Source organism: Gopherus flavomarginatus, chromosome 2, assembly GCF_025201925.1.
Source record: "Gopherus flavomarginatus isolate rGopFla2 chromosome 2, rGopFla2.mat.asm, whole genome shotgun sequence".
Classification (NCBI taxonomy): domain Eukaryota; kingdom Metazoa; phylum Chordata; order Testudines; family Testudinidae; genus Gopherus; species Gopherus flavomarginatus.
Window position 1 is genome coordinate 44,273,322 of NC_066618.1, and position 16,446 is coordinate 44,289,767.

Below are 16,446 nucleotides of genomic sequence, written 5' to 3' on the forward strand. Positions count from 1 at the left end.
GCCATGACCCCCTTGTGGGGTGAGGAGGAGGGAACCTGTTAATATTTTGGCAGCTCATCAATGGCCACGCCCCAATCAGGCAGAGCTGGCCTGTATAAAGCGGCTGGGAGTCAGAAGCTCAAAAAGTCTCTCTCTGTTTGTAGAGGGAGAAGGGCCTGACTGCAGGGAGCTAGACACAAGTGAAGCAGAGCTGAGTGAAGCAGGGCTGGGGAAAGGCAGAGGAGCTTGGGAGCTCTAGCCTGGAAAGACCCAGGCTGTGGCCTTGCATTGGGCTAAAAGGTACTGGGGGTTGTAGAGGGCAGCCCAGGGGTAGGCCAAGGTCCAAACCCTCCTTGCCAGTGATGAGTAGGCTGATTCTGCAGTCTGCCCCAGGGCATGGGGCTAGACAATGACTGGCAGTAGCCATACACTGAGGTGAGGTGGGGATAGAGGGTGGGGGTTCCCCGGGGAGGGGAGACCCCAAGAGAAAGTGGGTTATTGCCAAGGGGCAGCACTTCAAGTGAAAGGGCATCGGGTCTAGAGAGGGACACGGGGGCCAAGAGGACAGGCGGATCATCGGCCTGCAGAGGGCGCTCTGAAGCTGGAACTGAGCTAATTCCCTGAGAGACCAGCAGGAGAGACTCGCAAGGGTGAGTCCACTCCTCTACAGGCCTTAATTCCTATTCTTGCCAGGATAATATGATATGCTCTCAAAAACCACCTGATAGAGAGGGAAAAATGATATTGCACTTGAAAGGTATTAGCTGATAGTCAAAGGTTTGATATGCCTGCACAACTACTGAGGATACATCAAAGAGGCTGCATGGAGAAATTTCATTGACTGGCTGAAGTTATATTCTTGCCTCTGAAGGTTTCCAATACACTAGATATAACTAACAAGTTAACTTGGGAAACTTGTAAATTGTCTATAATTAAACACTTAGGAATAAGCATTCTCACTGGTCAAAATAATGAAGTATAACTACCCGTTAAAACACGTTATTGAAAATATGAAATTGCAACTCACAACGTTGGAGGAAGTCCACTCCACAGTGATTTAATACCCTCTAGTTTAATAATTTTCACAAACGCATCCTAAAATAATAACCAAATACAGATCATTAGTTAGTTATTTAACTCTCCAATTCATGTAACAATTATGTTGGTGGGCAGTAGATGAAATTAAAAATACACTGCAAGAGAAAGTAGTACACTAAAAAATGGTTTGTCACACACATAATTAACTTTAAGTACTAGTTCCTCCATTGGTATAAATCAGAATTGTCAGATGTATAAAGTTAAGCATGTACATAAATATTTGCAGAATCGGGACCTTAGTTTGTAACATCAGTAGACATCAAAGAAGCACGATGGATCTGACTGGGAACAAATTACTTTCAAAACAGGTACAGCACAGGCAGCAACTATGAAAGCTTCCGTAAACTATCCCACCCACACATCTCTACTGTCACCTGAAAGAATTACCTCCAGGTATAAGAAGATAATTCACTCTCCATGCTTGGTCAGTACTTGGCCTCTAACGGCAAGAATGCATATTATGAGTGGCCAATTAGGATAGGATTTTATGGTGATGTAGACACCACCAATAGAAACTATGTAGACCCCTAGCTAGTTTCATATGGGTCACCAGTCATTATAGGATGATTATTTTCTGTCACTACCTACCTGTACTGTATTTGAATATATGTCCTTTGTTTATTATACCATTACATATAAAGAACCACTTACTCAAGGGAAGTAAATTGGCACAGTTTTCCATTGGCTGATTTACACCAGCTGAGGATCTGGCCAAATCTTTGTTCCCCTAATTAATATACTTTTTGTTGTGATGTGATTCCAGAAAGACAATTAATGTTTACATAGGGCCCAAAGTGTGCTGGACACATTTACAATCTAAAACGGTACAGAGGGAAGATGGCAGTGACTGAGCAGTGAAATCATGCATCTTATTAGTTACATGACATGTTAACAGAATTTGATATCAGTTCATGCAAGAGGCTTTCAAGGGCAAAAATATTAAAATATTTTTTAAACTGCAATTTCTTGACAATTAGCACCCAATTATATGGCAATAAAGGACAGTTTTATTAGCCTCAGAATTGTCCATAACTACTTTCCAAAAGGAAAAGGAAAATCCAGAATCTGGTAAAATTAGTCCTCCTCTTGTATTCCCCACCAAAATGCCCCTTGGTATAGGGGAAATGTGCACAAGATCATTTACCAAACAGAATTTAAGTGACTTACTAAGGATTATGCAGTGGAGCTGATTGAAAAATGCAGACAAATATTTGTGAAAAAAAAATCTGTTTTGTGAAAATTTGTTGAAATTTTCAAAAAACTTTCAACTACGCTAAGAGCTGGTAAAAAAATCTTCCAATACATTTCACGAAATTTTTTTAAAAATTGCAAAAAAGCTCACTGAAATTTAGAAATTTAAAAATTGCAAAAAAGCTCACTGAAAATTCTTGAATACCTCTATTATGTAGTAAGTTTACACAAGAGTTAAGAAATCTGGTGGCTGAAGTGGAGTCCTGTGCTTTAATTTCTACATTCTAGTGTCTCTTCTACAAGATTGTTTCAAATCACCTGGTGAAATCCTGGTTCCATTGACTTCAATCGAGCCACAATTTCACCCTGTACTTAACCAGGACAACCTTAAAATTGGGCTAATAATGCATATACAAGTCAGTAAAATGCTGAAAGATCTGCAGATAGAAAAGTACAGCAAGTACAGATAATTATTATTATGCATGTATTTCAGACTGGGGAGGTAAGATCAGTGGGTCAGAATCCTGGCAGAAGGAATTGTGTCTTCCCTTTCCACCTCTCCTTTATCTTAATTAGTCTACGATTGTTCTAGGTGAACGTGTGTGAGAGAAAAAAAGAGAGCCCTTCTCAAACACTTCGGATAACTATTAATAATTCTATTGTTATAATAGATAAAAGTAACTAAAATAAAATGGAATTCAGAATAGTGGCTTAGGAATTGTGGGTGGAACCAACCTGGTTCTAGTTTTTGTTCAGACACTTAATTTGCTATGATTGTTAGCACTTTTTACCATAATTTAAAGTGAAGGAATATTATTCTGCATATGCATATATGCGCAGAATACAATTAGCTACACAGCAGATCTTTTTCAGATGTGCATTGACGGGATAAGGCAAGGCCCTGCAGGAGCCATTACGCTTGGCAATCAGCACAAAACTGGACACCGAAAAATAGTAAGCTCAGCATTCATCCATTCTTCCTAGAGTTGACGTTCCAATTTTTTTTAAAAAGGAAAAATATGGGACCTACAAGTACTGTTTTGTGTCTATATTTAAGGTTTTAGCTTGGGTCCTGCAGGCTGATTAACAAAGGTACAAAAACCAACCCTGCAAACTGATCTGCATGGATTGGAACCTTACTGTTTTACAGTAGGTAGTGTGTCAGAAAGAAAAGCAAAATCTTATGATAAACTTGCTATATTTAAACATGTTGATAAATCTTCTATAAATCTGCACTGTCAAAGTGTGTACACTCCTAGCGATATTGTTTTGCAGTATGAAATCCCTCTCAAACAACATTGAATAGCACATGAACTCCTTAAGAGGTTTAACTAGTAGTATATCACTGTTTATTTTTAACACATTCCCAATATACTTAGTATTATAAATATAACTTCCTTACCAACATCCCTCTGAAATGGCCAGGTTTCTTATACCAGGCTTTGCTTTTCCCATCCTCACAGACATATACATGATCCATAAGGCCATTGGAGTATACAAAACATTTTCCTAATAAAAATGTTACATATAAGGAAACAGTTAACTCCTGCAATATCTTTATCATTCAACAGCATTTCTACACTAATCATATGGGTAACAAATATGCTGCTTTGACAAACTGGGACAGAATAAATTTGGAAAGCCAATAAAGGCTGGCATTAAAAAGGGAAAGGCAGGGGAGCAGCAAACACAGCTACCAAAAATATCCCTGCCAGATTAAATGAAATTGCTTACCCAGACTCCAAAAGCTGAAGTTAAGCATTAATGGAGGTAGCGCTACATTAGTGGCTGTTGAAGGAGCAAGAAAACAGGAAAGGAGTTGGATATAATCAAATCAGATTTCATTTATACCATCTACCCTGTGAGGTAGGTACTATTATCCCCATTTTACCAATGGGCAAATGGAGGCACAGGGACTTTGCCTAAGGTGACACAGGAAGTCTGCGGCAGAGCAGGGACTTAGGTATCTCAATCATCTTCTCATTTCTTTTCTCTTGCCCTCTCTCTCTCTCCTTTGTTAATTATATATAAATAAATAGCTAGAATAAATTGGCACATCTTTGACAGAAGTGTAAGACAACATAGCATTTTAGCTTTCTGTTTACACAAGTGGCCAAATAAGAACTATTGCGCCTTTTCAAAATTTTCCTTAAGCTCCGGATATGGGCTTTACTGTTGAATTAGGATTCCAGTAATCATGATTTTATAATAATAAATCTCTTATAGGAATATTTAATTTAATTATATTGATGTCTATTTCTCCTTAACCAGCTGTATATAGTTTTGCAATGCTCCTGTGCTCTTCATAGCTGAAATACTGATGCGGTCAGAAGAGTGGCTATGTAAAAATAGTACCTTCTTACTTAAGAAATCTTCCTGGGCGTACTGAGTTATACCTACTTACTTAATTGACTAAAATAAGATTTTGCTACCTTTTTAACTCTTATTGACCTCATAGAGTCAACACAGCTATAGAAAGCGAACTAGAATCTTCTCTGGCTCAGCATCAATATAATTGTCAAGTAAATTCAAACTAAGGTTGCCAACTGTCTAATCACACAAACCCAAACACCCTTGCCCCACGCTATGCCGAGGCCCCGCCCTGCTCACTCCATCCGCCCTCCCTCCATCGCTTACTCTCCCCTACCCTCACTCACTTTCTCCAGGCTGGGGCACAGGGTTGGGCTGCAGGAGGGAGTGCAGGCTCTGGGAGGGAGTTTGGGCACTGGAGGAGGCTCAGGGCTGGGGCAGTGAATTGGGGTGCAGGAGAGGTGAGAGCTGCTGGCTCTGAGAGGGAGTTTGGGTGCAGGAGGGGGCTACTCGGGCTGGGACAAGGGGTTGGGATACAAAAGGAGTGCAGGATCGGGGGGGGGAGTTTGGGTGCAGGAGGGGGTTCAGGGCTGAGGTGCAGGAGGGGGTGAGTGGTGCAGATTTGGGTGGCTCCTGATCAGCAATGTAGCAGGTCTAAGGCAGGCTTCCTGCTGCTCTGGCCTGGCACTGCTCCTGGACGCAGCTGGCACATCCCTGCGACCCCTGAAGATGGGGGCAGGAGGCTCCGTGCACTGCCCCTACCTCCAGGCACTGTCCTGAAGCTCCCATTGACCACTGTTCCCAGTCAATGGGAGCTGCGGAGTCAACGCTCGGGGCAGGGGCAGGGGCAGTGTGCAGAGACCATCCTGCTGCCCCAGGGCCCGCACTGACGTGTCAGCCGCTTCTGGGAGTGGCATGGGGCCAGGGCAAGGAGAATGCATTAGCCCTGCTGCGCCACTGTACTTTTAGCAGCCTAAAATCTCCCGGTTTGGCTTCAGTAACCTCCGGGAGATAGAGCCTGACTCTGGGAGACTCCTGGCAAAACCGGGAGGGTTGTTAACCCTAGTTCAAACTGCAAGATCAAGTTCTGCGTTCAGTTACATCTATACAACTCAAATAACAATACTTTAGTGCAGAGTTGTACCTCAGAGCAGAATTTGGACCTCAAAAACACTACTACTAGAGATGAGGTGCAAGTCAGAAAGAACATAGTTGGACTTTCTGGTCCTAGTTGATTCTGCAGGGCTGAAAGTTGGCAGTGGAGTGGGGGGGAATCTTTTTCTTAAAAAAATAAGCAAATTCGAACTAAAGCCATTGAGACAAACACAGAACCTTACATCATCATTTTTCAGAGCAGAAGTACACTTAAAATAGATTTGGGGGAAATTGTTAAGATGGAAAGTATTTATAAAGATATCAGATTACATTAAATATTAAAAAACCTGTATATTTACCATTAGCGAATGAATTGCTTTGGGCTTGCAGTCGAATTTTGACAACATCAAGAGGTGTCACTAAAACAAACCAAAAAAGAATCACATGATTTTTTGATGAATACATTTTAGATGCATTATTTCCTCCTTAGGAATGCACTGCAAGCCTTGGAAGAGGAGCAGCACATTGATTCTGATGCCATGTTATTAGTTTCCACAACTACTACATTAATTATTTCTCAGAAAAGAAAATTATCATTTTGCAAAGTGTGACGGGATTCCCCGGGGTGCAGCCTAGGACTGTGGGACCGCCTAGGCTGTCTCTCACAATGCTTTGCTAGTGACAAGCAGCAAGCCCCTCCAGGTGGTATCACTCAGCACAACCGCAAGTGGAGCCCCACACCCAGCTAGATTGCATGAATGCTCCCTGAGCCACTCATGAATCACACAGAGAAAGGCACCAGCCAAATCTCCCCAGCTCCCAGCCTTGTACCTCAGGAATATACCATCTTGCACTGCTCAAGACAAGCAGTGCAAATTTATTAATTGGTTCACCACTTCACTGATAGAACGTGGATATACCCTAGCCTTTGTAAACCTCAGCAAACACCCTTACCAAACACTTCAGGCAAACTCACTGGTAAAAATAAATAGTTAAACAAATTTATTGACTACAAAAGATAGATTTTAAGTGATTATAAATGCAAAGTCAGAGTTAGTTACCAAAATAAAATAAAAGCACGGAGTCGAAACTCTCAACCCTATTAGACTGGGCAACATTTAGATGAAGCAGTTTTTTCTCACACTACTGAATATTGCAGTACCTACAAGGCCGGTGCAACCATTTAGGTGAACTAGGCGGTTGCCTAGGGCGCCGAGATTTGGGGGCGCCAAAAAGCACCCCCCAATTTTTTTTTAAATGGTTGACCGGCCACTGCTACTGGGACAGAAAGGGAGTCTGAGCTGCCAGCGGCAGCCAGCAGCCCAGGGTGTCCCCCGGGTCAGGGCGCCGCCACGGCAGCCCGCAGCCCAGGGGGTCCCCCGGGTCAGCACGCTGCCGCGGCAGCCCGCAGCCCAGGAGATCCCCTGGCCCAGGGAAACCCCGGGCTGCTGGCTGCCGCGGAGGCACACTGACTCTGGGTCAGCGCGCACTGCCGCGGCAGCCGGCAGGCCAGGGGCCCCCTTGGTCAGGGCGCCGCCGCGGCAGCCGGCATCCCAGGGGGTCCCTTGGGTCAGGGCGCCGCCGCGGCAGCCCGCAGCCCAGGGGGTCCCCCGGGTCAGGGCGCCGCCGCGGCAGCCCGCAGCCCAGGGGGTCCCCCGGGTCAGGGCGCCGCCGCGGCAGCCCGCAGCCCAGGGGGTCCCCCGGGTCAGGGCGCCGCCGCAGCAGGTGGCAGCCGGCAGCCCAGGGTGTCCCCCGGGTCAGGGCGCCATCGCGGCAGCCTGCAGCCCAGGGGGTCCCCCGGGTCAGCACGCTGCCGCGGCAGCCCGCAGCCCAGGAGATCCCCTGGCCCAGGGAAACCCCGGGCTGCTGGCTGCCGCGGAGGCACACTGACTCTGGGTCAGCGCGCACTGCCGTGGCAGCCGGCAGGCCAGGGGCCCCCTTGGTCAGGGCGCCGCCGCGGCAGCCGGCATCCCAGGGGGTCCCTCGGGTCAGGGCGCCGCCGCGGCAGCCCGCAGCCCAGGGGGTCCCCCGGGTCAGGGCGCCGCCGCGGCAGGTGGCAGCAGGCAGCCCAGGGTGTCCCCCGGGTCAGTGCGCCGTCGCAGCAGCCGGCAGCCCAGGGGATCCCCTGGCCCACGGAAACCGCGGGCTGCCGGCTGCTGCGGAGGCGAGCTGACCCAGCCGGCAGCCCAGGGGCCCCCTGGGTCAGGGTGCAGCCACGGCAGCCGACAGCCCAGGGGGTCCCCCGGGTCAGGGCGCCGCTGCGGCAGCCAGCAGTCCAGGGGGCCCCCTGGTCAGGGCGCCGCCGCGGCAGCCGGCAGCCCAGAGGGTCCCCTCGGTCAGGGCACCGCTGCGACTGCCCAGAGGTTCAGGCTGCCGGCGGCGCGCTGACCCAGGGGAATCCCTGGGCTGCTAGCAGAGGCTCAGAAATCAGAATCCCTCTCCCTCTCAGAGCAGGGACTCCAGCCTATGCAATTTTTCTCATGGCGGGGGGGGCGGGGGACGGCTGGGCAGAGCTGCGCAGCTCTGCTTAGCCTTAGGCCAGGGCACGTGGTAGGAGAGGGCTTCTGGAGGAAAGCGGGGGCTGCCCCCTGGTTCAGCCTCCACATCAGCCCCAGCAAGGGGCAGGAGAAGAAAAGAGCCTCAGCGGTGGTCTGGTGGAGTGGAGGAAGAAAGAAGACCCTGACGCTCATGTGCTGGGCAAGATAAGCAAGTGCTTCCCCACAGCTCGGCCTCAGGCGCCTGTGCTCCTGCCCCCTTGGTCCTTGGCTGGTCCCTGCTCCTGCTCCCCTTGTATGTGGGTGGCTCGAGAGAACAGCAGCCTGCAGAGCTGAGCTGCCCCAGTGCTCCCAGGCATCCCCCTTGACCCCATTCCCCTCCCACAGCCCTGACCCCCAGCTCCGAGCCCAGCCCCTCTGAGCTGGACACCACCCTGACCCCATCTCCCCACATCCGTGAGCCCAGCCCCTGTGAGCTGGGTACCCCTGAACCCAGAGCCCAGCTCCCCACCCAGCCCTGGGCAACAGCACCACCACCACCAGGCAGCGACAGCCCATTGGTACCAACCATCACAATCACCCATCATCTGCCCATTATGTAATTGCAAATGTATACAGAGCATTACAGCTTTTAATGTTTTTAAATAATGTATTTAGTGTATTTTCAAATTATTACAAGTTAATTTTTGAATGTATTTCACTAGTTATTTTTTACATTTCCTAATACATGTTATTATAGTATTGCAAATGTTTTATGGAAGGGGTCCCCAATTTTGCTTTGCCCAAGGCCCACTGAATCCTCTGGGCAGCCCTGTCTGAGTTTTAAGCCCTGCTGCTGTGTTTTGCCTGCAACAGGCAGGCCTAAGCCTGTGAGTGACCTCCATAGCAGCTGCCTGAAGAAGTGCTTGGGGAATCATGCAGAAGGAGCGTGATATTTATTTGAGTTCTCTCCTTATGGAGGCTGTGCTCCACTTGGTGCAGGACAGCAGTCTCAGCAGGACTCTGGGCCCAGCACCTTGCCTCAGTTTGTGGACTTGTACTGCACCCATCACTGGGCTCAGTCTGGCACCGTTATCCCTCACCAGTGCCCAAGAAGCAGTCATAAAAGTTGGATGGACTGGTTAGGTAGTTGTCGTGCTGTTGCTTGGCCAGTGTAGAGACCACTGAATGCATAATATTCCTCTGTGATGTTCTGTCCTGAGCACAATTGGCATGTTATGAGGTAGAGCCTGTGAGGGACAGTTGTCTGTTTATGTCATCCAGCCATCATGTCTTAGGTCTTCTGGGGGGGAGCTTTTCCATCCTGCTTTCATTGGATCAAAGTCAAAGATTATTTTCACAGGGAAGTTAGTAGGCATTTAGAGCAGATGAACATACCACAGAAAGCACTTGGCAACTACTTGAGTGTGTGTGACCTATTTAGTTAGAAAATGGAATTTTTCATTCAAATTGAGTTTGTACCATTTGATGTTTTAATCATTTGGAGGTGCATGGCTAGTTAGGCAGAATGGGTTCCGCAGCACTCCCAGTCAGATTTTGATATGAAGGAAGGACGTATACGTGACTAAAAAAGGTGTATTTCTGATTACAATCAACATTACTTAATTTTAAGGGAAAGTCATCTTGATCTCTTAATCAATATTTACGTCAAACAGTTGATGAAATTCAAATAGTTAATTATAGTAAGTGACATGCATTCTCTCTCTTTTACTTTTAATAGTGAACAAGAAAAAGGACTGATAGGAATAAAATTTCATTTTTTTTCATTTAGTTGATGCAGCCTCATGGCAGATTAAAAAAAAGGTCTGGGGCACAATTTCGTGACCGTGTATTGTGTATAATGTATGTGATTTTGGGGGTGGGGGGGCGCAAGATGGAAGTTTCGCCTAGGGCGCAAAATATCCTTGCACCGGCCCTGAGTACCTAGCACACCCTTGAAACCTGGGTCAGTCCCCTGTTGGAGTCTTCAGTCTTCTGAATGTCCTGGTTGCTTGCAGCGTAGGTGGGGGAAGGAGAAAGGCTAAGCAGTGGGCCCCTGTCATAAACAGATAGCTAAGGGTTAATGTCTCTTTCACCTGAAGCACCTGACCAGAGGACCAATCAGGAAACCGGATTTTTTCAACTTTGGGTGGAGGGAGTTTGTGTCTGAGTCTTTGTTTTCTGCCTGCCTGCTTTCTCTGAGCTTTGGAGAAGTAGTTCTACTTTCTAGTCTTCTGTTTCTAAGTGTAAGGACAAAGAGATCAGATAGTAAGTTATATGGTTTCTTTTCTTTGGTATTTGCATGAATATAAGTGCTGGAGTGCTTTGATTTGTATTCTTTTTGAATAAGGCTGTTTATTCAATATTCTTTTAAGCAATTGACCCTGTGTTGTATCATCTAAATACAGAGAGAACATTTGTATGTATTTTTCTTTCTTTTTATATAAAGCTTTCTTTTAAGACCTGTTGGAGTTTTTCTTTACTTCAGGGAAATTGAGTCTGTACTCACCAGGGAATTGGTGGGAGGAAGAAATCGGGGAGATCTGTGTGTTGGATTGCTAGCCTGATTTTGCATTCCCTCTGGGGGAATAGGAAAGTACTTTTTTGTTTCCAGGATTGGGAACAGAGAAGGGGAGTCTCTCTGTGTAGTTTCACAGAGCTTGTGTCTGTGTATCTCTCCAGGAGCACCTGGAGGGGGGAAGGGAAAAAGGATTATTTCCCTTTGTTGTGAGACTCAAGGGATTTGGGTCTTGGGGTCCCCAGGGAAGGTTTTTCAGGGGGACCAGAGTGCCCCAAAACACTCTAATTTTTTGGGTGGTGGCAGCAGGTACCAGGTCCAAGCTGGTAACTAAGCTTGGAGGTTTTCATGCTAACCCCCATATTTTGGACGCTAAGGTCCAAATCTGGGACTAAGGTTATGTCATGAGTAGCAGCGGTGGGATATAGACAGAATCCAGAAGCCAGTAGGAATATTATATTTTTCTTTTCTCTGCTAAGGGCTTTTTAGCAGAGAGAAACAGTTTGGTTTTAAAAGGGAACCAGAGAGAATTTTTTTTCTCTCTGCTCTCTCTGGCAGTTTGTGGCTTGCATGTTAAGCGAGAAGCCATTAAGGGACTGTTGAGGGTCTTTTGTCATGCAATAGCCCTCCCATTAGGAGGCAAGTACCAGCACTTATATGCATGCAAATAAAGTGGTTTTTCTGGTTTCCCTTCATTGAACATTAGCTAGAGAGAGAAAAGGAAAAAAGTACTGTTGCTAGGCAGACTTCAGGAGGCAACAGAGAACCTGCAGTTCAGAAGATAAACACCGGAGGGCACCTCAACACAAGAAAACAGGAACCATGACTTCTAAGGCAAAAATTGACGCCGAAGAACAAATCAAAGAAGCTGAACACAGGCGACAACTGGAAATAAAACAAAAAGAGATGGAGATGAAAGAAAGAGAAGAACAGATCAAAGAGGCAGCCTACCAAAGAGAACAGGCAGCCTACCAAAGAGAACAGGCAGCCAAAGAGGCAGCCAAGGAGGCAGCACACAAAAGAAAACTAGAAGAAGAAGAGGTGGCCTACCGAAGGAAACAAGCAGAAGAAGAGTTGGCCCACAGAAGGAAGCAAGAAGAAGAAGAGGCGGCCCACCGCCGAGACATGGAAAAACAACAAAAAGAAATGGAAAAACAACAAAAAGAGAATGAAGAGAAGGAAAAACAGAGAAAACATGAACTGGACTTGGCAAAAGCTGGGCTGCCTGTGCCAGCCAACCCTAACAACCCGGCGCCAAATATTGCTCCACAGCACAGGAAATTTCCCACCTACAAGGCAGGTGATGACACCGAGGCCTTCTTGGAAAATTTTGAAAGAGCCTGTCTTGGGTACAACATCCCCGAAGACCAGTACATGGTAGAATTGAGGTCACAGCTCAGTGGACCTTTAGCAGAGGTGGCAGCTGAAATGCCTAAGCACCAAATGAATGACTATAAACTTTTTCAAACCAAGGCCAGATACAGAATGGGGATAACCCCAGATCATGCCCGTCGGCGTTTCAGAACCCAAAAGTGGAAACCCGAGGTGTCATTTCCCAAACACGCCTACTACATTGCAAAAAACTATGAGGCCTGGATAACAGGAAACAACATTCAAACCTTGGAAGAACTGAACCTCCTCATACAAATGGAGCAGTTCTTGGATGGTGTTCCTGAAGACATCACACGGTACATACAAGATGGAAATCCCAAAGATATCGCTGAGGCGGGGGAGATTGGAGCCAAATGGATGGAACTGGCAGAAAGCAAGAAAGCTACTGTCAAGGGGAACGATTACCCCAGGGGGCACACAGACCATAAACCCTACAACCGAGGACAGCCAAAGACCCCACATACCACCCAAGTAAAGCCACAGATACCCTACCCTTCAACCTCACCAGTCTCCAGTAACTCACCTCGGCCCAGTGACCCATCAGATGGAAGATGCTTTAAGTGTAATGAACTGGGACATATCAAGGCCAACTGTCCCAAGAACACCATGCGAGTGCAATTCATTACACCACCATCACACCAAAGATCCCCAGGCCCGGATGCCTCTCAAATACCCTTGGAGCGAAGGGAAAATTTGAGAGTGGGCGGAAAGAAGGTTACTGCGTGGAGAGACACGGGGGCACAAGTGTCAGCTATCCACCAATCCTTCGTTAACCCCAAATTCATCAACCCAAAGGCCAAAGTTACAATTTACCCCTTCATGTCACAAGCTGTAGACTTGCCTACAGCTCAACTGCCTGTCCAGTACAAAGGCTGGTCAGGAATGTGGACTTTTGCAGTCTATGACAATTATCCTATCCCCATGCTACTGGGGGAAGACTTGGCCAACCAGGTGAGGCGGGCCAAGAGAGTGGGAATGGTTACACGTAGCCAAACCAGGCAACCTTCCAGACCCATTCCTGTTCCTGAGCCGTCCACAGAGGCCCCGTCTGTGTTACCAGAGACCCAGACAGAGGTAGTGGACCCGGATTCCATGCCAACCACTGAAACAGCCACAGCACCTCCAGTCCCAGGCCCGGAACTGGAACAGCAACCAGCACCAGCAAGTGCAACCACATCTTCAAACTCAACGCCAGAGGGCGCCAGCGAGCCAGAACTGGCAGAAGCAAAAGACAGCCATACCCAAAAGGCTCAGCCAGAGCCTGAAATACCCTCAGGTGCACCAGCGGAGAGCGGTACACCAGCAACGGAAACAACCCCATCACCTACGTCGCTTCCAGAGGGACCAAGGCCAAGTCCACAGTCTGAGGAAGAACTGGTGACCCCAGCCTCAAGGGAACAGTTCCAGACTGAGCAGGAAGCAGATGACAGCCTTCAGAAAGCTTGGGCGGCGGCACGGAGCACACCACCGCCTCTCAGCTCTTCTAATCGATCCCGGTTTGTTATAGACCAAGGACTTTTATACAAGGAAATTCTTTCTGGTGGACACCGGGAAGAATGGCAGCCGCAAAAACAGTTGGTGGTTCCAACTAAGTACCGGGGGAAGCTCTTAGGCTTAGCCCATGATCATCCCAGTGGCCATGCTGGGGTGAACAGAACCAAGGACCGGTTGGGGAAGTCCTTCCACTGGGAGGGGATGGGCAAGGACGTTGCCAAGTATGTCCGGTCTTGTGAGGTATGCCAAAGAGTGGGAAAGCCTCAAGACCAGGTCAAGGCCCCTCTCCAGCCACTCCCCATAATTGAGGTCCCATTTCAGCGAGTAGCTGTGGATATTCTGGGCCCTTTCCCAAAAAAGACGCCCAGAGGAAAGCAGTACGTACTGACTTTAGTGGACTTTGCTACCCGATGGCCGGAAGCAGTAGCTCTAGGCAACACCAGGGCTAACACTGTGTGCCTGGCCCTAACAGACATCTTTGCCAGGGTAGGTTGGCCCTCCGACATCCTTACAGATTCAGGGTCTAATTTCCTGGCAGGGACCATGGAAAAACTGTGGGAAACTCATGGGGTGAATCACTTGGTTGCCACCCCATACCACCATCAAACCAATGGCCTGGTGGAAAGGTTCAATGGAACTTTGGGGGCCATGATACGAAAATTCATCAACGAATTCTCCAATAATTGGGACCTAGTGTTGCAGCAGTTGCTGTTTGCCTACAGGGCTGTACCACATCCCAGTTTAGGGTTTTCACCATTTGAACTTGTGTATGGTCACGAGGTTAAGGGGCCATTACAGTTGGTGAAGCAGCAATGGGAGGGGTTTACGCCTTCTCCAGGAACTAACATTCTGGACTTTGTAAGCAACCTACAAAGCACCCTCCGACACTCTTTAGCCCTTGCTAGAGAGAACCTAAAGGATGCTCAAGAAGAGCAAAAGGCCTGGTATGACAGACATGCCAGAGAACGTTCTTTCAAGGTAGGAGACCAGGTTATGGTCTTGAAGGCGCAACAGGCCCATAAGATGGAAGCATCATGGGAAGGGCCATTCACGGTCCAAGAGCGCCTGGGAGCTGTAAACTACCTCATAGCATTTCCCAATTCCTCACTAAAGCCTAAAGTGTACCATGTTAATTCTCTCAAGCCTTTCTATTCCAGAGATTTACAGGTTTGTCAGTTTACAGTCCACGGAGATGATGCTGAGTGGCCTGACGGTGTCTACTACGACGGGAAAAAAGACGGTGGCGTGGAAGAGGTGAACCTCTCAACCACCCTGGAACGTCTGCAGCGGCAACAAATCAAGGAGCTGTGCACTAGCTTCGCCCCATTGTTCTCAGCCACCCCAGGACGGACTGACCGGGCATACCACTCCATTGATACAGGTAATGCTCACCCAATCAGAACCCCACCCTACCGAGTGTCTCCTCATGCCCAAGCTGCTATAGAACGGGAGATCCAGAACATGCTACAGATGGGTATAATCCGCTCATCTACCAGTGCATGGGCATCTCCAGTGGTTCTGGTACCCAAACCAGATGGGGAAATACGCTTTTGCGTGGACTACCGTAAGCTAAATGCTGTAACTCGTCCGGACAACTATCCAATGCCACGTACCGATGAGCTATTGGAAAAGTTGGGACGTGCCCAGTTCATCTCTACAATAGACTTAACCAAGGGGTACTGGCAAGTACCGCTAGATGAACCTGCCAAGGAGAGGTCAGCATTCGTCACCCATGCGGGGGTGTATGAATTCAATGTCCTTTCTTTCGGCCTTCGAAATGCACCCGCCACCTTCCAGAGGCTGGTAGAAGGTCTACTAGCTGGACTGGGAGAATTTGCAGTTGCCTACCTCGATGATGTGGCCATTTTTTCAGACTCCTGGCCCGAACACCTACTACACCTGGAAAAGGTCTTTGAGCGCATCAGGCAGGCAGGACTAACTGTTAAGGCCAAAAAGTGTCAAATAGGCCAAAACAGAGTGACTTACCTGGGGCACCAGGTGGGTCGAGGAACCATAAACCCCCTACAGGCCAAGGTGGATGCTATCCAAAAGTGGCCTGTCCCACGGTCCAAGAAGCAGGTCCAATCCTTCTTAGGCTTGGCCGGATACTACAGGCGATTTGTACCACACTACAGCCAAATCGCTGCCCCATTGACCGACCTGACCAAAAAGACCCAGCCAAATGCCGTTAAGTGGACTGACGAGTGTCAAAAGGCCTTTACCCAGCTTAAGGCGATGCTCATGTCTGACCCTGTGCTCAGGGCCCCGGACTTTGACAAGCCATTCCTAGTAACCACGGATGCATCTGAGCGTGGTATAGGAGCAGTGCTCATGCAGGAAGCAACAGATCACAACTTCCATCCTGTCGTGTTTCTCAGCAAGAAACTGTCTGAGAGGGAAAGTCACTGGTCAGTCAGTGAAAAGGAATGCTATGCCATTGTGTACGCCCTGGAAAAGCTACGCCCATATGTTTGGGGACGGCGGTTCCAACTACAAACTGACCATGCTGCACTAAAGTGGCTTCATACTGCCAAGGGGAACAACAAGAAACTTCTTCGTTGGAGTTTAGCTCTCCAAGATTTTGATTTTGAAATTCAACTCATCACAGGAGCTTCTAACAAAGTAGCTGATGCACTCTCCCGTGAGAGTTTCCCAGAATTCAGTAGTTAAAAAGTGTTCTTAAAATGTAGAAGTCTGTTAGTTATATACTTAGGAGTATATGTAAAGGTGTATGTGTTGTATTAATCTGTTTATTTTCAAGTTCTAGAAGGAAATCGCCGCCAGTGAGCTTCCCCACTGTCTGCAATTTGGGGGGGCGTGTCATAAACAGATAGCTAAGGGTTAATGTCTCTTTCACCTGAAGCACCTGACCAGAGGACCAATCAGGAAACCGGA

The 16,446-nt window shown here is 47.8% G+C and overlaps 1 protein-coding gene across 2 annotated transcripts in view; it reads right to left on the minus strand.

Annotated features, from left to right (window-relative positions):
- Positions 1–16,446, minus strand: part of SLC25A40 (solute carrier family 25 member 40) — a 101,218-nt gene that overhangs the window by 67,678 nt on the left and 17,094 nt on the right. For both annotated transcript variants that reach the window (XM_050939642.1, XM_050939641.1), the window contains exons 3-5: positions 6,033–6,092; positions 3,671–3,777; positions 1,007–1,074 (exon numbers count right to left, since the gene is read on the minus strand). In XM_050939642.1, coding sequence (XP_050795599.1) covers positions 1,007–1,074; positions 3,671–3,777; positions 6,033–6,092 — 235 coding nt within the window. The remainder of the gene's footprint in view (positions 1–1,006; positions 1,075–3,670; positions 3,778–6,032; positions 6,093–16,446) is intronic.